Source organism: Anabrus simplex, chromosome 5, assembly GCF_040414725.1.
Source record: "Anabrus simplex isolate iqAnaSimp1 chromosome 5, ASM4041472v1, whole genome shotgun sequence".
Classification (NCBI taxonomy): domain Eukaryota; kingdom Metazoa; phylum Arthropoda; class Insecta; order Orthoptera; family Tettigoniidae; genus Anabrus; species Anabrus simplex.
This window is the reverse complement of record NC_090269.1, coordinates 393986648-394004906: the sequence shown is the minus strand read 5'-3', so window position 1 is coordinate 394004906 and position 18259 is coordinate 393986648. Positions and strand designations below refer to the sequence as shown.

The following is an 18259-nucleotide window of genomic DNA, read 5'->3' as shown; positions in this document are numbered from 1 at the left end:
TTTACCCCATGAACCAACCTCTGTCGCCTGCTATAAATGCTTAGATACACTCTGTAGGACTAGAAATTCTGTCATTAGAGATTTAAAGACAAATTAAGTTGAACCTAGGTATTATTCTATTATTCCATGACATTAATAACAGTAAAGTGTGCATGGTTATAATCTGTCAAGGATTTCAGTGGCAAAGGGCAGGTATCAACAGGAATTTCTCGGTTCCAAAGAGTCTCACTCACTCTCCACCGAGTACATATCCTCCTTTCGCCTGCTATTTTTCTCAGTATAATATCAAGAACTAATAGATATAGATTTGGAGATAATATGCTGCGTTGTTTTACTCCGGCGCAGAGATGTTTCCTTCGTAAAGTACTTGACTCGTAAATCCTTAATATTATTGAATCTCTTTGAAGGAATCCCGTAATCTGGCATAACTACATTAAGCAAACCAAAGATTTCTTATAGTAAAATATAAATATTAGGTACAAGGTTTCTGGCCATTCGGTGCTCTGATCCAAACGTTGTTCTCAAAGTTTTAATGAGATCCACACAGTTACGATGTTTTCTGAAACCTGCCTTTAGAGACGCATTTGAAGAATATATTTAAACCCATTTCATTTCATTTTAAGAGCTTCTTGAAAATTATCACAGCTGTCACGGGGACAAGGTACAACAAAGGCAAATAACAGGCTAGATGGACGATCATAAGTAGGAAAATAGTAGAAGAGATTAGAAACAATAAGACATTTCTACATAGGATAGATGTAATCTCTTCAAATCACGACAGATCCATTTCAAGTCGATATTGCAATTTCTTTTTTTTAATTTGGGATACCTAGCGTTCTGCATGTCTCTAGAACAATATTGGTATTTTTCCACGAGTACTCACCGTAAATCCAACCACCTAATATTTCCAAGATTTTATTTATTTTCATAGTCACTGAGCGAGTTGTCGCTGTGGTTAGGTCTGAACTGCAGTTACATTGCATTCGGAAGGTGGTGGGTTCTAACCCTTTCCCTTGGTTCCCCATTTTCACACCCGGAACATGCTGGGACTGCATAATAAATAAGGCCACTGCCACTTCATGTCCCACTCGTAGCCCTTTCCCATCCCATTTTTGCCGTAATGCCTGTCTGTGACTGTGAGACGTAAGGAAATAGTAATTTTTATAGCTGAGCACTGGAGGTTCGCAGATAGCTTTTCTCTCATTGTCAATCTCCCGTGGCTTGTCTGAACTCAGTTCAAACCTCACAGCTTGATCTAGTATACAGCCAATTTTTTAATCTACGATATCGACTCGATTTTTGCTTCCTTCTTTACCGATTCCACAAAGTTCCTCATGATCGTAAGTCCTCTTTGTAAAGAGGTGGCTAACGGTACGGTAGTAGGGGAGCAGTGGGGCTCCTAAATCACTGGCGTCAGCATTTAGCCCCGTCAGGATGGAGGCACTGAGGTTAGCGATCGTCTGTTGTTTAAAGATAGCAGCTTCAAAGAAGCCCGTGGAAATTATAATTTCGCACTAAAATTCAAATTTCCCGCCCGTGAGGTTTAGTGCCGTAAAGGTGGCAGCACTGAGGTTTAGCTCCGTCAAGATAGCGGCAGTGTGGTTAGCAATGTGTTGTTGTTTAAAGATGGCGGAGGACAGCTGTCTAAAAAGCACGTGGCTTTGTTTACAAACAAAACACGCGGTATGACGTCATGGTCACGTGACCGGGGGGTCAATGACCTTAGGGTCAATGACCTCGGATGCTGACTGAGCAAAAAAATGCTGTCGCCAGCGATTTAGGAGCCCCACTGCTCCCCTAGTTACGGTATAAAGTAACTAGAATGGTGCAAACGTTGTATCAGTAAAAATAAAGCATTGATCCAATTCTGAAACATTCTACAAAATCTCTAGTATCCCTTTTGCTGTCATTGATCGGAGATGGATCTCCTTTGAATCACAATCACTGGTTTTATCTTTTCAGGTGTACGGTAATTGGTTCCTGGGAAAGGCGAAAAACTCAAACGACATGGACAAAAGCAAATGTTTCCCGATAACCATCAACAAATTCGATGAAAGTACCTTCGAGGTAACAGCAAATTACACTGAATATATACTGCGCCAGGAATACACAATAAAAAACACTGAGAACGCTGGGACATGGCAAGGCGCAGGTTGGTATGAATGTGTATCCTCATCAAAACATTGAATTCTAGAAACTTCTGCCCTGGCAATCATGAAAGATGTATGTCGCTTGTCGGTGACGGGAATTCTTATAGAAAATAAAGTCGTAGGAAAATCGTATTAAAATGGCTCTCAATTTGGGAGGGTGGGTTGTCGACCATGGGGCCCTTAGCTGGGTCCTGACAATGCTTTCACTTACTTGTGCCAGGCTCCTCACATTCATCAATTCTGCCCGAACTCCCTTAGTCAGCTCTTGTTCTCTTCCGACCCCGACCGTATTAGAGCATTCGAGACCTAGGGAGTCTTTCATTTTCACGCCCTTCGTGGCCCTTGTCTTTCTTTGTCCGGTACATCATTTTTCGAGGTGTCGTATCCCTTCCTTTTTAACTCTCTGGCCCCCTGTAGGTGGGAGACGCAGATGAAAAATACACCCACGGTATCTCCTGCTTGTCGTAAGGAGGCGATCAAGGGATGATTGAATTAGAACTATAACACTACTTGTGATTAGTACCATCAAGCGAGAATACCATGAGTCGCCTTGGTAGTACCAGTATGTTAGGTACACAATAGGTTTGTGATTAGTAACAACAGTGGGTGGTTCACTATTGGGTGCAGTACCCGTGATTACTACCAATAACGCGGAACGCCATATACTTACGTTGCCTGTGGTATTAGTACCGTTACTTGAGAAACTCCACGGGTCTGGGAGTTGCCTGTGATCAGTGCTACTATGTGAGTGACACGATGGGTTTGCGTTGCCCATGAGTGGCGCCATTGTGAGAGAAAGAAAATAGGTCTGCGTTACCTGTGCGGTTGATTTGTAGATAACTTAGCGTCTTATGCACATCACTCCATCTTCCTGGATTAATTCATCCATTGTTCCTAAATAAATACTCGGTCGTTCATGGGAAACTACTTGTTTGTTGCACCACAACGTGTGGAATAACGTGAATCTGTGTTACTTGTTATTAGTCGCGTTGTATGACAAATAACCGTGGTTCTACTTTACCAGCTATTAGATGACAGTGGACCAGTAGATGGCACTTGATGATGTTAAACCAATTCTTAAGCTTGTAAGGGAAGTTATAATCGTTTTCAATCAATAGTTCCCTTCTATGATTCCAGAGTGCAGCATATGAAATACAGAGAAATATAGTAGTACCTTCTCCATATTTCCAAGGAGGTTTTATAAAGAGCCGTATGAGCATTAGATGTAGGGGAAGGTCGGGAGGTATCGGACGGCGGCTGGTATCGGACAATTCACAGATGTCTTTGTTAGCAGCATGTGGCAGAACCTGTTTAGCTACTCACAGGTCCGCCTGCATGTTTGAAGGGTGGGTACATCCTACTCAGTCGAAAGGCAGGGTCGTTTATGAGTGGTGGTGTATTTTTGTCCTTTGTGTAATTTTCGGCCGGCACGGATGTATTTTTACCAAGAAGTAGCAGCAACAAGGATAAGTTGCATTGAACTTTAAGTACATTAGCAGAAGCAGTATTCCTTACTCTGTAATATCATGGGTTTAGAATCAGTTTCTTTTTGAACGTTCTCGTTCAGTTCCAGTTGTTTCTTAAGGGAGTCATTCGGGCGGTATCGGACACGAAACTGGCGTGTGGTATCGGACACATAGGTTGCAGTTCCGTCCGGGTTACTGATAGTACTATCCTTTGCTTTAGGTGAGCATGGGGAAGATACGAGGATAATGGGAAGAAAGCAATATAATATTAGCCGTGAATAGTGTCAGGGACAATAGAATGAGTATTAGAGAGGCCCGTCAATGTTCCTCTGTTCCACAAAAGCACGTTAGATGATAGAATTAAAGCTCTTGAAGCTGGTAAAGAGATGCCAATAAAAGCGTGTACAGCGAACAGTGAGACTTTTCAGAGAACATTCTCAGATGAAGAAGAGAATGACCTGTACATGCATATCAAGGCCCCGACAGTCAGCTCATGCCACTCATCAAAACATAATTTTTAAAACTTGTGTATCAAATTGCTAAGGAATTGAGAGCTTAACATAGGTTTAATAAAACTAAAATGATGGCAGGAAAGACCCTTTTTATGATTTTATGAAGAGGCATTAAGATCTCAGTTTGAGGACGGCTGAGTCTATCAGCTTGCAGCGAGCAGTAGGGTTCAACAAGGAGCAAGTGGACATATTTTTGATAAATTAAATGATCTTGTGACTAAATATTTGTTTAGTCCATCAAGAATCTTCAACGTTAATGAGTGTGATATTTGCAGAATGGCTAAACGTTAATTTGTTTTATTTTGATTGTGGAAAAAATAAATTTTTGTTAAAAAAGATTGACCGTCCGATACCACCCTCCATTTTTTAAACCTACGAAAGTGTAATGACCTCCTTAATTTGTTAATACTGTCCGTATATTTAATTGTGATTAAATATATTCTAGTGAGTACATTGATACAAGAATATAGATGCTTATAAAATGCATTACATGAATTTTTTCCTATTCCATAAACAAATTATGGCAGAAAAGTTAAACTGTCCGATACCTCCCGACTTTCCCCTAAAAATGGCGTCTGCTTAAAGTTAGTGTTAACGAGGAAGTAACAATACAGGTATGTTGCTGGGCAGAGTTTTGTTGTACCTTTGGTCATTTGATTTATTTTTACCAAATACATTCTTTGGGGAGGGTAATATTAGCATATTCGGAAGTTATAACTTCGACTGAACAAATATATTGTTAGTGTCATCTATCGGTCCCTAATATAGCTAGTGGACTAGTAGTTGACAGGGTATGCCATCTTCTCAACCCGTCCACAAGATCTCATGGGTCTAGTAGTTGACATGATAGCCTGAATGTGTATACCTCAATGTGATAGCAAATTCTGGTGAATACAGTTGTTCATATCAATCTATAATTGGTAAATTATATTATAGGAAGGAAAGGAAATCGTAAAGGTGATGGAATATTACATTAATGATAAGTAGCAGTCTATGTACGCTTATAAATCATGGCACAGTTATAAGCACACTTAGGACAGAGGGTATGGCCTGTTTTGATGTATTTAACTTCAGTCTAAATTAACAGAAGTTGTTAAACATATCAAATTTAGGTACATGTATGTTTAAGTGCATTCCATATATACATTTCTGATAAAGTGATGTTATAGCTCAGTTACTACAGTTTGTTGAAGGTATGTTCAATTTGCAGGTTATGCTCTGAGCTAAACATTGCCTTTGTTATTAATTTCAGAGTCCTGTATCTGTCTTATCATGCCTTCCAGGGGTAAAGGATCACTTTTAAATACTCCTTGGAGTCAATGCAAAATGCCATCCAAGCAGTTAAGGACATACCATATGTCACTGCAGCTATTAGATTTGGTGTTCCACGTGCAACATTGATGAACATTTGCAAAAAATGCAAGAGTGAACAAACGCCTTTCAGAAAAATAATGGGCCCTCCAAGTGTTCTAAATGAAGAAGAATATATGCTGTGTGACTGGATAGTGAAAATGGGAAAAGCTGGTTTTCCAATAACAAAAAAACTAACTCTTAGTGAGCGTGCAACGATTAGTGCACGAATTAAAGCGTGACAATCCGTTTACTGATAAACCTAGCAAATCCTGGTACACATCATTCATGAAGAGACACCAGAAATTAAGCGTATGCATCCAAAGCATCCAAATGCCATTGATTTTTCAATGATTCCTTTGACTGAGGGGAAGGAAGAAGTCCCAGTGTTTCGGCAACCCAGCAGCATGTGGCATGAATAGCAAGTAGCCATAGAAGTAATGGAAAAAGAAATTGGTGGAAGTATAATTGAATTTTTCAAGCAGAAAAAAACTGTGGCAGCTGGATAGAAGACAATGAAGAAGAGGACAGAAACTTATTTTTACTGTCATTGTCAGAGGTTTCTCCTTCCGCAAGTCAGTCACCAACTCAAGGATCATCATTAGATTTTCAGCCCATCCCCGCAACATCAACACAGAATCTAAATCCAACTGAAAATATTTCAATCACTCCAAAAATGCAACATTCACTTGAGGACAATAGGTGTCATCATACCAATGCTACTGGTGCAGAATGTTCCACAAGCAATGTCCCTTCTCCCTTCAAACGAGTGTTATTTTACCCTAAAGAACTACCTTCAACAACACCAAAGAAGGAAAAAATTCCAAGTGTTGTGGTATCAAAAGATTGGCAGTTATCCCAGGAAAGGAAGCAAAAAGCAAAAGATGAAGCAGAGAGATTGAAAGAAGAAAGAGCAAGGTTCAGAGGAGAAACTATGAAGAAAAAATGTGCTGAATTAGAAATGAAAAAAGTCTGGAAGAGGCTTAAGTTGACTGAAATTCCAGAAAATGACAGTGAATCAGAAGAACGTGTTTTGACAAGTTCCCCAACGAATTTCCGTAAGGGAGTTCATGTTATATGTGATTATGAGGGTGAATATTATCCTGGAATTATTTTGAAGTTAGATACAAATCGGGCATATATCAAAGTAATGGCCGTGGCAGGAATTAATGCATGGAAGTGGCCATAAACTGACAATGTGTGTTGGTATGATAAGGAAGATATAAAGGAAGTGATTTCAAGCCCCAAATTGTACACTAACAGAGGACGCTATCGAGTATCAGAAATTAATAAATATCGCACATTTTAAGATATCTGGTTCAATGATATAACCTTGTTTCAGTATTGCTTTGTATTCCCTTTATTTAAAATGTTATCTATATTAATAATGAAAAGTTTGTGGGTTAGTAACTTTTTATAAACAAACTGTCAACAACTGGTGTCGTGATGTGTCAACTACTGGCGCAATGGCTAAAGACAGATGCCATCTACTGGTGACTTGCCATACCTGTTTTTCTTGTTAGATTTTATAGTTGGGAAGGAATCCATTTATTACTTTCATTATATTTTTATGTAAAGGGATTACTGAAGTAAACAAATCAATAATAAATTTAATAGTTCACCCTCCACGGAATTCAATATGAATATTTGTGTCTGAAATTTCCCTTAAAGTGTCATCTACTGGTCCCATTACCTTACCATTATGACGGGCCGTTGACCTGGATTTTGGACCCTTTTAGACAATAAGCACCATCGATTTAGGGCTTTATTTTGGATGCAGTCGCTTGGTCAGTATATACTATTGATTTAAGATAGTTTCGTGGAAGTTGGTGTATTGAGGGTCGGATCCTTTGATTATTATAAGTTTATAATCGTGGTTCATCGCCGAGTTTTTGAGTCCTAGTCAGTGGATTGATTTTGAAATAATTTTTACTTTCAATATAGTAAGTTGGATTCGCTGTTTATTTAAAATTCATATTCATCCATTCATTCTTCCTCATCACGTTTTGAATTGTGGTCAGTGGACGAATTTTGGACTTTTAAATTGTCATTGCATTTCATCTTATTCCGTTCCATTAGGGGCTGATGACCGAGATGTTAGGCCCCTTTAAACAAGAAGCATTATCAAATCATATTAAGTATGAATACTATTGAAAATGTCATCAAAAACAATGAACAAAATGTTCTGCGCACAATGACAGCCCTCCCATTAAGCTCTTGTTAGTATTTCAAGTGTAAGAGTTGCTGCACCCATTTTATGTACAGTGTCAGCTCTATTTGCCAGTAGTTTTTCATGAATTTGATGGCGCAAATATCCCCACAAGTAAGCCCATGGGAGTTAAATAGGATGACTTGTAGATAACTTCTACAGCGTATGGTTCATGGTGTGGGTTACTGTAGTCACGTCCTAGTAGTCCGTGAACATGGGCAACGGCCGAGTAGCCTAGTAAATGGTCCTGAGGTTCGGGATACCAGTTCCTACGGAATGGGAGTGGGCATCTCGCACATATTCTGACTCATGCTCCTTGTGCTCAGGAGGGGAGGACTACAAAATCCACCGGTGGTCCCTAACCCTTTACAGGAGAGAACCTCACGTGGACTGTGTGTGATGAACTATATCATATCACGGTCCAATTGGATTGATTTAACACTGTGGAATATTTTGAATTTAGCTCTAAGGAACGAGCTTAGGACGCTGGATGACCGTGTGAATAAACGTTTCGAACCCGTAGCAAGCAGTGTGTGGCGCTTTTCTGTCAGATAAACCAAGGCAGGATGCCGTCATTTTACTGGTGTGCCGGGCTGAGTGGCTCAGACGGTTGAGGTGCTGGCCTTGTGACCCCAACATGGCAGGTTCGATCCTGGCTCAGTCCGGTGGTATTTGAAGGTGCTCAAATATGTCAGCCTCGTGTCGGTAGATTTACGGGCACGTAAAAGAACTCCTGCGGGACAAAATTCCGGCACTTCGGCGTCTCCGAAAACCGAAAAAGTCGTTAGTGGGAAGTAAAGTCAATAGCATTATTATTATTTTACTGGTGCAAGCCCGTCGATGTCTTGGGTACGCCAGGAAAAAAGGGAGTCGGCAAACAGCATGCAAGAGGCAGAGCGAGAGGTTTGAATGCGGGAAGCTACCGAACAAAACCAAAATATCCAGGTCTGGAATCATTTGAATTCGATCCCAGTCACAGAGCCATATCCCAGAGATCCAAGAGGAGGACAATTCCTTTTGATATTTTCGAAGTAGAATGGACCATTAAAATGATGTAACTGTCCCTGTTTCTTTCATTTCTACTTGTTTGAAATGTTCGTTGCGTGTTTTGGGACGGAGCGCACAAAGAGAATAGACGAATCTATAAAATGTAATATCAAAATGGAAGTATGTAGACTATAAGAAAAAATGTACATATCCTCCTAAACCACTGGAACAATTTCAACCAATCTTGCTACACTTATGAATTACTATCTGGAAACAAACACGGAGCAAACCTATCGATGGGGGTGGGTGGGAAGTGGCTTACAAAAATATTCGAATCTATAGTTTCCGGGGTCGATGAGCCGAACAGTGACGCGCCGGATGTCGTTTAAGTCCATGTTCATTCCCCATTGGCATAGGGGGTGAGAAGAGGTGAAAAAGAAAATGTCCAAAAATGACCAAGTTGTGTGCGTACGTTCCATCATAGCTGCCAGCTAAACATGGCACACATAATATGACTTACTCGCTGGAAAAAGAGTACTGTGGAGGCATGACACCACTAGCAACCCTAGGAGAGGGGGTAAAATGTAAAAATATATAAAAACGACGTATGTTAGTGGCGATTCCATAGCTTTTGGGGTCGCTGAGAAGAACTGTGACACTCTGGATACCGTTTAGTCAGTGTTAATCCCCAGTCGACATAGGGGGTGAGAAGGAGTTTAAAAAATTTCCAAAAATGACCGAGATTATGGACTTGCGTGTGTGTATTTTCCAGCATAGCTGTAAACTAAACATGGAACACATAGTATGAAATACTATCTGAAAAAAGTACTCAGGGGTAGAGGACACCCTTAGCATCACTTAGGAGTGGCGGTAGAAAACGGGGTGAAGTAAACAATAATACAAAAAGACCAATCTTAATATAGAATCAATAGTTTTCGGGGTCACCGACATGAATAGTGACACTCTGGATGTCGTTTAAGTCCATTTTCAGTCCCCCTCATCGTAGGGGGTGAGAAGGTGTGAAAAAAGAAAGTGGATAGATTACGGAAGAATGTGTGTCAGTTGCAACATAGCTCATAATCAAACTTGATATACACATGGCTTAGTGTCTGGAAACATTACTATAGGGGCAATAAACCAACTATCATCCGTAAAGGAATGGGATGAAATATACAAATATACAAAAATCACCGACATTAGTGTCGAATCCATATTTTATGGTGTAGCTGAGGTGAACTGTAATACTCTGGATCCCATTTAAGTCGAAGTTCATTTCCAATCGGGATGGGGGATAGGAGGAATGAAAAAGAATGTCTAAAATGACCGAAATTATTGATGTACTGTACGTGAGCAAGTCCAGCACAGCTCTCAACACAACATAGTACACATATGCCTTATTATTTGGAAAAAACTGTGGAGTAGGACGCTCCTCACGGGCGGTGGTGGAGGATTAATATAGAATACATAGTTACCTAGGTCACTGAGATGAATACTGGCAATCTGGGTGTCGTTTAAGCCCAAGTTCAGTTTCCTTCGGCATGAGGGTTGAGACGGGGTGAAGGAGAAAATATCCAAAATTACAGAGATTACTGATGTATGTGTGTATGTTGCAGAATATGTCTCAACTAAACTTGGTACATTTGTGACTTAACTATCTGGAAAGTTATTCTGGGGATAAAACACACTAAGCACCACTAGGGGAAGGGAAAATTATAAAAAAGATCAAATGATACTGATATAAATGAGGAATCCATAGTTTTAGAAGTCGCTGAGTCGAACTGTGACGCTCTGGGTGCCGGATAGGTAATACTTCAGCCGCAGAGGGGATTGAGGTTCATAAGGGGTGAAAGTGAATGTAAAAATAACCGAGAGTATGGATGTACAGTATGTACGTCACACAGTATAGCCTGAGCGACCGACAAGCGCGGACGTGTTGAGTGGAGGGTCCCGGTAGAGGGAGAGAGGAGGGCAAGAGTGGAGTGCAGGAAAGAAGTGAAGAGTGTATAGAAGATGATTGGAGTGGAGAAACACAGGGCAATCATAGGAAGATGGCAGGGAAGAAAGAATAAAGAAGTAGTGAAACTAGGAGGGTATAGAATGGGAATGAAGGGAGAGATGATGCTGACAGCGGCGGTGATTACAGTAATGTTATGGACCTGGTGAGTTGAACTGAACCCCGGTTCGACTGCCCGGGGAAGCATGTGTTGGAAAGACGGGGAAGTAATCAGGAGGGTAGTAAAATAGGTGGTTGAAGAAGTCTGCTCACTCGAGAAACTCAAAAATATGATACAAGAGCAAACGATGGAGTTCGACAAAATGAAGAAATGGTTCCGAGAAAAGGCAGATGACACAACATCCCAAGTGAGGAACAATGCCGAAGAAGTTGCATAATTAAGACAGATAATAGGACGATTAGAAGAGGAGGTGCTGAAACTTAAAGTAGATGTGGAAGCCAGTATTCAAAAGAGCAGAAGGAAATGTCTATTTATATGTGGTGTGCCTGAGGAGTAGAGGGAGGACAAATTGCTTGAAATTTACAAAATGGTGGACTTAATTCAGGGGAAAATGAAAATTAATTTTAGCGAAGTTGACATAGATGATGTTGAGAGAATAGGGAAGAGGCAACAGGCCTATTACAGTTCAACTGTTATCTACGCTGATGACCGATATTGTGATTGGAAATGCGGGTAACATTCAGAGGGATACAATATGGATCAAGAGAGGTATGGGAAGTGAAGGGATCAGGAATGCTAAAATTCTCAAGAAACATATGGTATGAGCTAGACACCAAGGATTAAGAGCATTTATTAAGGGACAGTAACTAGTAGTGTCAAACGGCAGCTGGAGAAGTATTTGGACCGTGACTAAATTGTTGGACCTAGAAGAAAAGATGAAACAAGAGGAGGTAACGGAGAGGAGTATGGTGAATATAGTGGAGGAAAGACAAGTTAAGGACAGCATTGTTGGAGAAGACGGGGAAGGTGATAAGGAAAATACCAAGGGAAACAGTAACATGAATGAAGAAAGGTACGGAGATGTGCAAAGTGAAAGTGTGATCATAAACAATGATAAGATAGGAGTAGTGGATAATGGGGCGAGAATAGGAAGGTATAGAGATAGAGCTAGGAACACAGCCAGAGAAGAGGAAAGTCAGAGAAGTGAATGCAATGTAGAAATGGAGGCACGTAGGGAAAAGGAATGGTAAGAGGCAGCCAGGAAGAGAATAGAGCTGTTTATGACCAGAGGGAGAAGTAAGAGCTTAGGGAACATGTGGGGAATGAAAAGAAATGATGAGGGTATCGTAACAAGAAGCAAAAACTCTAATAAATTTAGTAGTAAGTAAGGGAATAGCGTCGAGGACAGGGTGGCATCATAAGGAGTGAGAGTGGTGTCTTTATGTCAGTTGTGTAAGTTGTAATTTGTTTGCAGTGTGTGACGATAGGCAATGAAGTGGTACATTTAACCTAATGGTGAGGGGTAGGTGTATGTATAAAGAAACTAATGATGAAGTGTGTGAATTATGTACAAGTTGTATTGAAATATCTTTAGCTGGTGAGTTGGAGGAGAATATAGGGGTAGGTGTTTGTGTTTTGAGTAAGCTGTAATTAGTATGCAGTGTCTTTAACTATCACAGTTGTTGCATTATGCAGTGTCTCTATCACCGTTGTTGTATTGAAATGTATAGCGAGTGTTGTAACGGAAAAGTATTGAGAGTGTGGAATAGTACCTGGTAATGGTGAGAGAGAGGATGATAATGAGGTGGAATTGGTGCATGGAGTTGGAGATTTAAGCAGAAAAGTGTGTAGAATGAAGAAGTTATAGTGGGGGTGAGGATATGATATGGTAAAAAGAAGGATATGGTATTTAATTGAATATGAGCTATTAAGAGAATTCTAGTGTGGGGGATTACATAAATAAGTTGTAAACAGTTTGGAGTTTATGAGATATTGAATGTAATGGTGAAGTGTATTGTGTGGAGGTGTGTTTATAGTCAAGCTGGTGTATGGTGGAATGTGCTTGATTAAAAGAGTGAACTGAATGGAAAGAGGTAGGTGTGTGTATGTAGTGTGTTTATAATAGTTGTTGCAACTGAATGGCATTGGGAGAGGATAGTGGATGTGAAGATCATGTTTACATTTAAGTAAGTTGTAAATGGTTTGTAGTGTGTGTAACAATTAGAGGTGTTGTTACACGTGGTAGTAGTTAGAGCGAGGATATGAATGAGGTGTAGATGATGGTATATGGCGGTATGTGCTGGTATACCGTGAAATTGAAGGAAATAGTCAAGTTGTGGTATGGTGGAATGAGTTTATTTAGAGGAGTGTATCAAATGGAGAGAGGCAAGTGTGGGTAGATAATGTTTGTTGTGAATGTTGGCCTGAGAATAATGAGGAGAATTCTAGTATGGAGGTACTTTTAAGTAAGTTGGAAATGGTTTGTAGTGTGTGTAACTATTTTACTTGGTAGCGGAAAGAGAGAGGATGAGAACGAGGTGTAGTTGGTATATGGTGGTATGTGATGGTATACAGTGAAATTAACGGTGATGTATATTTGATGATGTTGTAATTGGTTTAATGTGCTTGATTAAAAGAGGTAGGTGTGTATATGTAGTGTGTTTATTATAGTTGTTGTAACTGAATGGCATTGGGAGAGGATAATGGATGTGAAGAACATTTTTACATTTAAGTAAGTTGTAAATGGTTTGTAGTGTGTGTAACAATTATAGGTGTTGTTACACTTGGCAGTAGTTAGAGAAAGGATAAGAATGAGGTGTTGTTGATGGTATATGGTGGCACGTGTTGGTATACAGTGAATTTGAAGGAGATAGTCAAGTTGAGGTATGGTGGAATGAGTTTATTTAAAGGAGTGAATGAAATGGAGAGAGGTAGGTGTGAGTAGGTGATGTTTGTTATAAATGTTGGCCTAGGAGTAATTAGGAGAATTCTAGTATGGAGGTATATTTAAGTAAGTTGGAAATGGTTTATAGTGTGTGTAACTATTATACTTGGTAGCGGTAAGAGGGAGGATGAGAACGAGGTGCAGTTGGTATATGGTGGCATGTGATGGTATACAGTGAAATTTAAGTTGATGTATTCTGAGGAGGTTTGGTTGAGGGAAATTAAGAAAACTCTAGTGTGGAGGTTTATTTGAATAAGTTGTAATTGGTTTAGATAAGGGCAAGTAGTATTGAGAAATTTTGTGAGCTGGTGAGTTGGAGGAGATTGCGAATTATACAGCGCGTGTTTCTTTTCTCTTACTGCGTAAGTGAGAAAGGAGTTGGAACATTAAGTAGAACAGAAAGTGAGGTAGGCACAGCTCAGCAGAATGAGTAAGGGCAGTGAAGGTGTTATGTGAATGTAACGTGCAATATAATTTAGATGGCAGGAGGATTGCCCTGAGTAAGCAAGTGCACTCAGTGGGAGGCGTGATCTTTCTGGGGTTTCCTGGGTGAGGTATTTTATTGTTGATGATGATGATGATGATGCTTGTTGTTTAAAGGGGCCTAACATCGAAGGTCATTGGCCCCTATTTTATTGTCAGACTGGCAGGCCCAAGCAAAGTGGAGTCGGGACAAGGTCGGACGTAGCATATCTATACGTTACGTAACCGATGCAAGCTGCGTAACATTTCTTACTAATGGCTTACACCAGGCTTCCGCAGTAGTCAGCACTGCTGGGAAGAGCTCCATTATTATCCCTTTTTCTTTTTAACAATACATAATTAGTATAGTCTCGTGAGCATCCTCGCGAGCCCCAGGAGACCACAGTACTTCTGGTTTACACGAGATTCAGGCACGCGGTGGGCATTGCATGGTGAACCATTCTGTTTCGGCCAGTAGCCTCAACGTAGTAGGCGTCACCGGGCAATGGTCACTGCGTGAGGAGTCCATCTTATTGACCATAGCCTGTACAACATTTATTTCCATAGTACAGATTTATTCACAGCGCCAACGGCACTCCGGGAGCGTGTTTACCACTGGCCGATTATTCTTAACTCGTTATTATTTGTTTATAAGTTTTTATATGGTTTCTTAGGCATAGGGTATTACCAATATGAATTTTGTATTGGGCGACGGCCTGTTTAGTTCAATCAATAAATCCAAGGGCAGTATTTATGTACGCTCCCGTGTGCCTTTTAACCAAACTTGATACACAAATGAGATACCATCTGGAAACAAATACTGTGGGAGTTAGACACCTCTAGGTGTGAGAGTTCAATGTTAAAATAATCGAAAACCACATGTATTAGCGTCGAATCCATAGTTACCGTTTAAGTCAAAGTTCAGACCTCATAGGCACGAGGATTGAGAAGAAAAAGAATGTCCAGAACGGCCGAGATTATGGGTGTATGTATGTGTGTTCCAGGATAACTCTCAACCTAACTGGGCACACAATTAACTTGTTGTCTAGAAAAAAATTGCTATGGATGTGAGACATCCATACCACACCCAGGTTTGCAGATTGGAAGGGGATGACAAGTAAGAATAACTGAAAACGACCAATATTATCTTCGAGCCCATATTTTTAGTGGTCATAGGGATGAACACTGATATTTCTGATATCGTCTAAGTCCAAGTACAATGCCACAGGCATAGGGAGTGAGAATTGATGAGACAGAAAACACCCAAAATGATCAATATTATAGACATATGCCCTAGAAGAGCTTTCAATAAACTGGGTACACATATGACTTTGTATCTTGAAAAAAGAAGAAGATACTTTGGAGGTGAGAAATTCCTACCCCCGTTAGCGGTGAGTTTTGGGATGGGATGATATGTAATACTAATGAAAAATAAACAATATTAACGTCGAATCCAAGGTTTATGTGTCGCTGAGATGGATTGTGATGATCTAGATGGCGTTTAAGCCCATGTTCAGCCTCTATAGGGACGGGGGCTGAGATGGCGTGAAAAGTAAATAGTGTAAAATGGCCAATATTAGTGTTGAATCCACAGTTTTTGGGGTCGCTAGGCTGATTGACGACAGTCTCAACGACAGTTGGTATCGTGTACACCATATCTGTAGCGCGACGGTAAATAATATGTACTTTTCATTTATGTATCAAATATTTCCCAGTCAATTCAGGCTTCCACGATGATAAAATTTTACTCGAAAATGTAACAATCTAAAACTTGAAATCGAACGCATATAAATAACTTTAAAACTACATAATACATCGTAAAATATCCATCGTCGTCTCAATGAAGAATTCTGCAGAAATTCACTTCACTCATTATTAATGACAATACAAATCGTAAAGGTAAACATTCAAAAACTGTCGAGGCAACGCCAGGTACTACCGCTAGTAACCTTATAATGACGCAACTGAATCAAAATAGAGCAAAATAAGGTTTGAAATACAAAGATACAAGAATAATACTCAGACTTACGTTATTTTTTTAGATAAGGGATGGGGAGTGAGAACTTCTCAACTCAGACAAAGACTGTGTTGATCAGAGAACTTAATCGATAAGCAAATAAAGTATTTTAGAACACGGTCAATACATCCAAGTGTAATACATGCAAGGAAACAGAAAAGTAAGGATTTTCGAAGGTAAGACAAATCCATTACCAAAATAAAATTTATACGTTAATTATAACATAAAAGGTACTCGAAAATGTTGATTGAAACAAGCTATTTGAAATTCTGAAGGTATTCGGGATCAGACACCGAGAACGAAATATTATCTACAATCTGTGTAAAAGTCATTCTGCAGCTATAAGAATCTAGGGCTTTGAAAAAGAAGCAGCAATCTAAAAAGGAGTAAAGCAAGGCTGCACATTGTCCCTCCTACATTTCAATGGTTATACAGAACAGGCATTAAAGGAAATCAAAGACGAAAAAGGACATTGGGAAGGGACTCGCAATCTAAGGGGAGGAAATCAAAACCCTGAGATTTGCAGGTGATATTGATATTTTATCTCAGACTGCACAAGATTTGGAGAAATTGCTCAATGGTAATGGGCAGAGTCTTAGGTAAGGAGTACAAGATGATAATAAATAAGTCCAAAACAAAAGTAATGGAGTGCAGTCGAACGTATACTTTCACATTTTTTCAAACAGCTACCATCCTGTCATAAAGGTTATAACACTTTCGTCTTACGAATCCATTACCAAGATAAAATTTATACGTTAATTACAACAGAAAATTATAGGAGGCATCTTGACCAGCAAAGGTTCTTCGGAAATGAATCATGTTACAATTGTAGATTATCGTATAACGGTTTTGTCACCAATATATAAGGCATAATATGGCTAGATCATTGTTCCTTATATACAAATCAACCTCACTAAACAAGGCAACTTCCTTAATGTACGTAAGATTTTACGAAAATTATTATATTAGCCTCTGGGATGATGATCTTCAAAGATTACTTTTCCTTCAGTTTGTTTCCACTTGTATTTCAGATGGAACCCGCATAGATCTGGTGATCTACTTGTCAACAGATGGTACTACCATGGCGCTAGCCAACTGTCTGCAGAGTTTTGGGGAACTTGGCTATGCACTGCTAAGTAAACGCTTACCGATCACCTCGGAGAAGATAGAAGAATTCCGTCTGGCCGTGGAGAATGCAGGAATGTCTGGACAAAATCTCTTCACTTGGGAGTCTAAAGCTGCCTGTCCGTCGGCCTAATGTACGCAGCTGCACGGAGGCAAAATATCACGGTGGATTTTAAAATTTCCAATTTCTTTCTGTCGAGAACGTAAAAACATGAACTTTAGTAATAAAGAAATTTTAAACAGTTTGCAGGAGAATTCTCTAAAACTAAATATGTAAGAACAAATTGTGTCAGGCTGCGTCGGATCCCAGTGGCGCAGGGTCTTTTGTGATCCATTTAGTTGCCGTTTACATGTGTTACGGCATTCAGAATATACCCACCTTACATTCCTATTGTATTTTCTGAGGGCGGCAAACTTCTAGCAGAAGGGGTACATTCCGGAAAGGATGTATAATACCAGGTGTATGCACAAGTTTTTGCCGGTTTTGCGGTAAGGAAAACACGTAATTTTTAAGGGAAATTCGTTCTTTGTTTATTCAGGATATTGGCCATCGGCTTCTACATACTTCGTCCATGTTTCAGGTAAGTTATTCATACAATAACAGAAACACTGCTTGTGTCTTACGGCAAAACATTCGTCAAGCCATTTTCCAACTTCCTGGAAATTGTTGAAGAGCTGCTCTGCGAGCGTGTGCCTCATGGGTGCGAAGAGTTGATAGTCAGATGGCGCCAGGTCAGGAAAGTACGGCGGGTGCGGAAGGATGCCACCATCCAAGCGATTTCTAGGTGTCTTTCACTTGCTGTGTGAGACGGCGCGTTGTCATGTAGCAAAATCACTTTGATATATCTTCTGGTCGATTCCGGTCGTCTTTCGTTCAATGCATGAATTAAATTAATAGTTTGTTCGCGATAGCGGTCAGTTCGAGATGGGTCATCATCGAGTAGCCCCTGCAATTGCTCGTCTTCGCAATTTTGTGGTCTACCAGACCGCACTGTTTTTCACACTGATATCATCATGTTTAAATTGTCGAAACCATGTCTCGTATATTCTAATCGATAGAGCGTGTTCACCATATTGTTCTA

At 40.0% G+C, this 18259-nt stretch overlaps 1 protein-coding gene across 1 annotated transcript in view; it reads left to right on the top strand.

Moving 5' to 3' along the window:
- LOC136874992 (uncharacterized) overlaps window positions 1–17422 on the top strand; it is a 47560-nt gene extending 30138 nt beyond the window's left edge. The window contains exons 2-3 of the mRNA XM_067148702.2: window positions 1963–2152; window positions 17084–17422. Coding sequence (XP_067004803.2) covers window positions 1963–2152; window positions 17084–17310 — 417 coding nt within the window. The 3' untranslated portion in view covers window positions 17311–17422. The remainder of the gene's footprint in view (window positions 1–1962; window positions 2153–17083) is intronic.
- The last annotated feature ends 837 nt before the right edge of the window (window positions 17423–18259 follow it).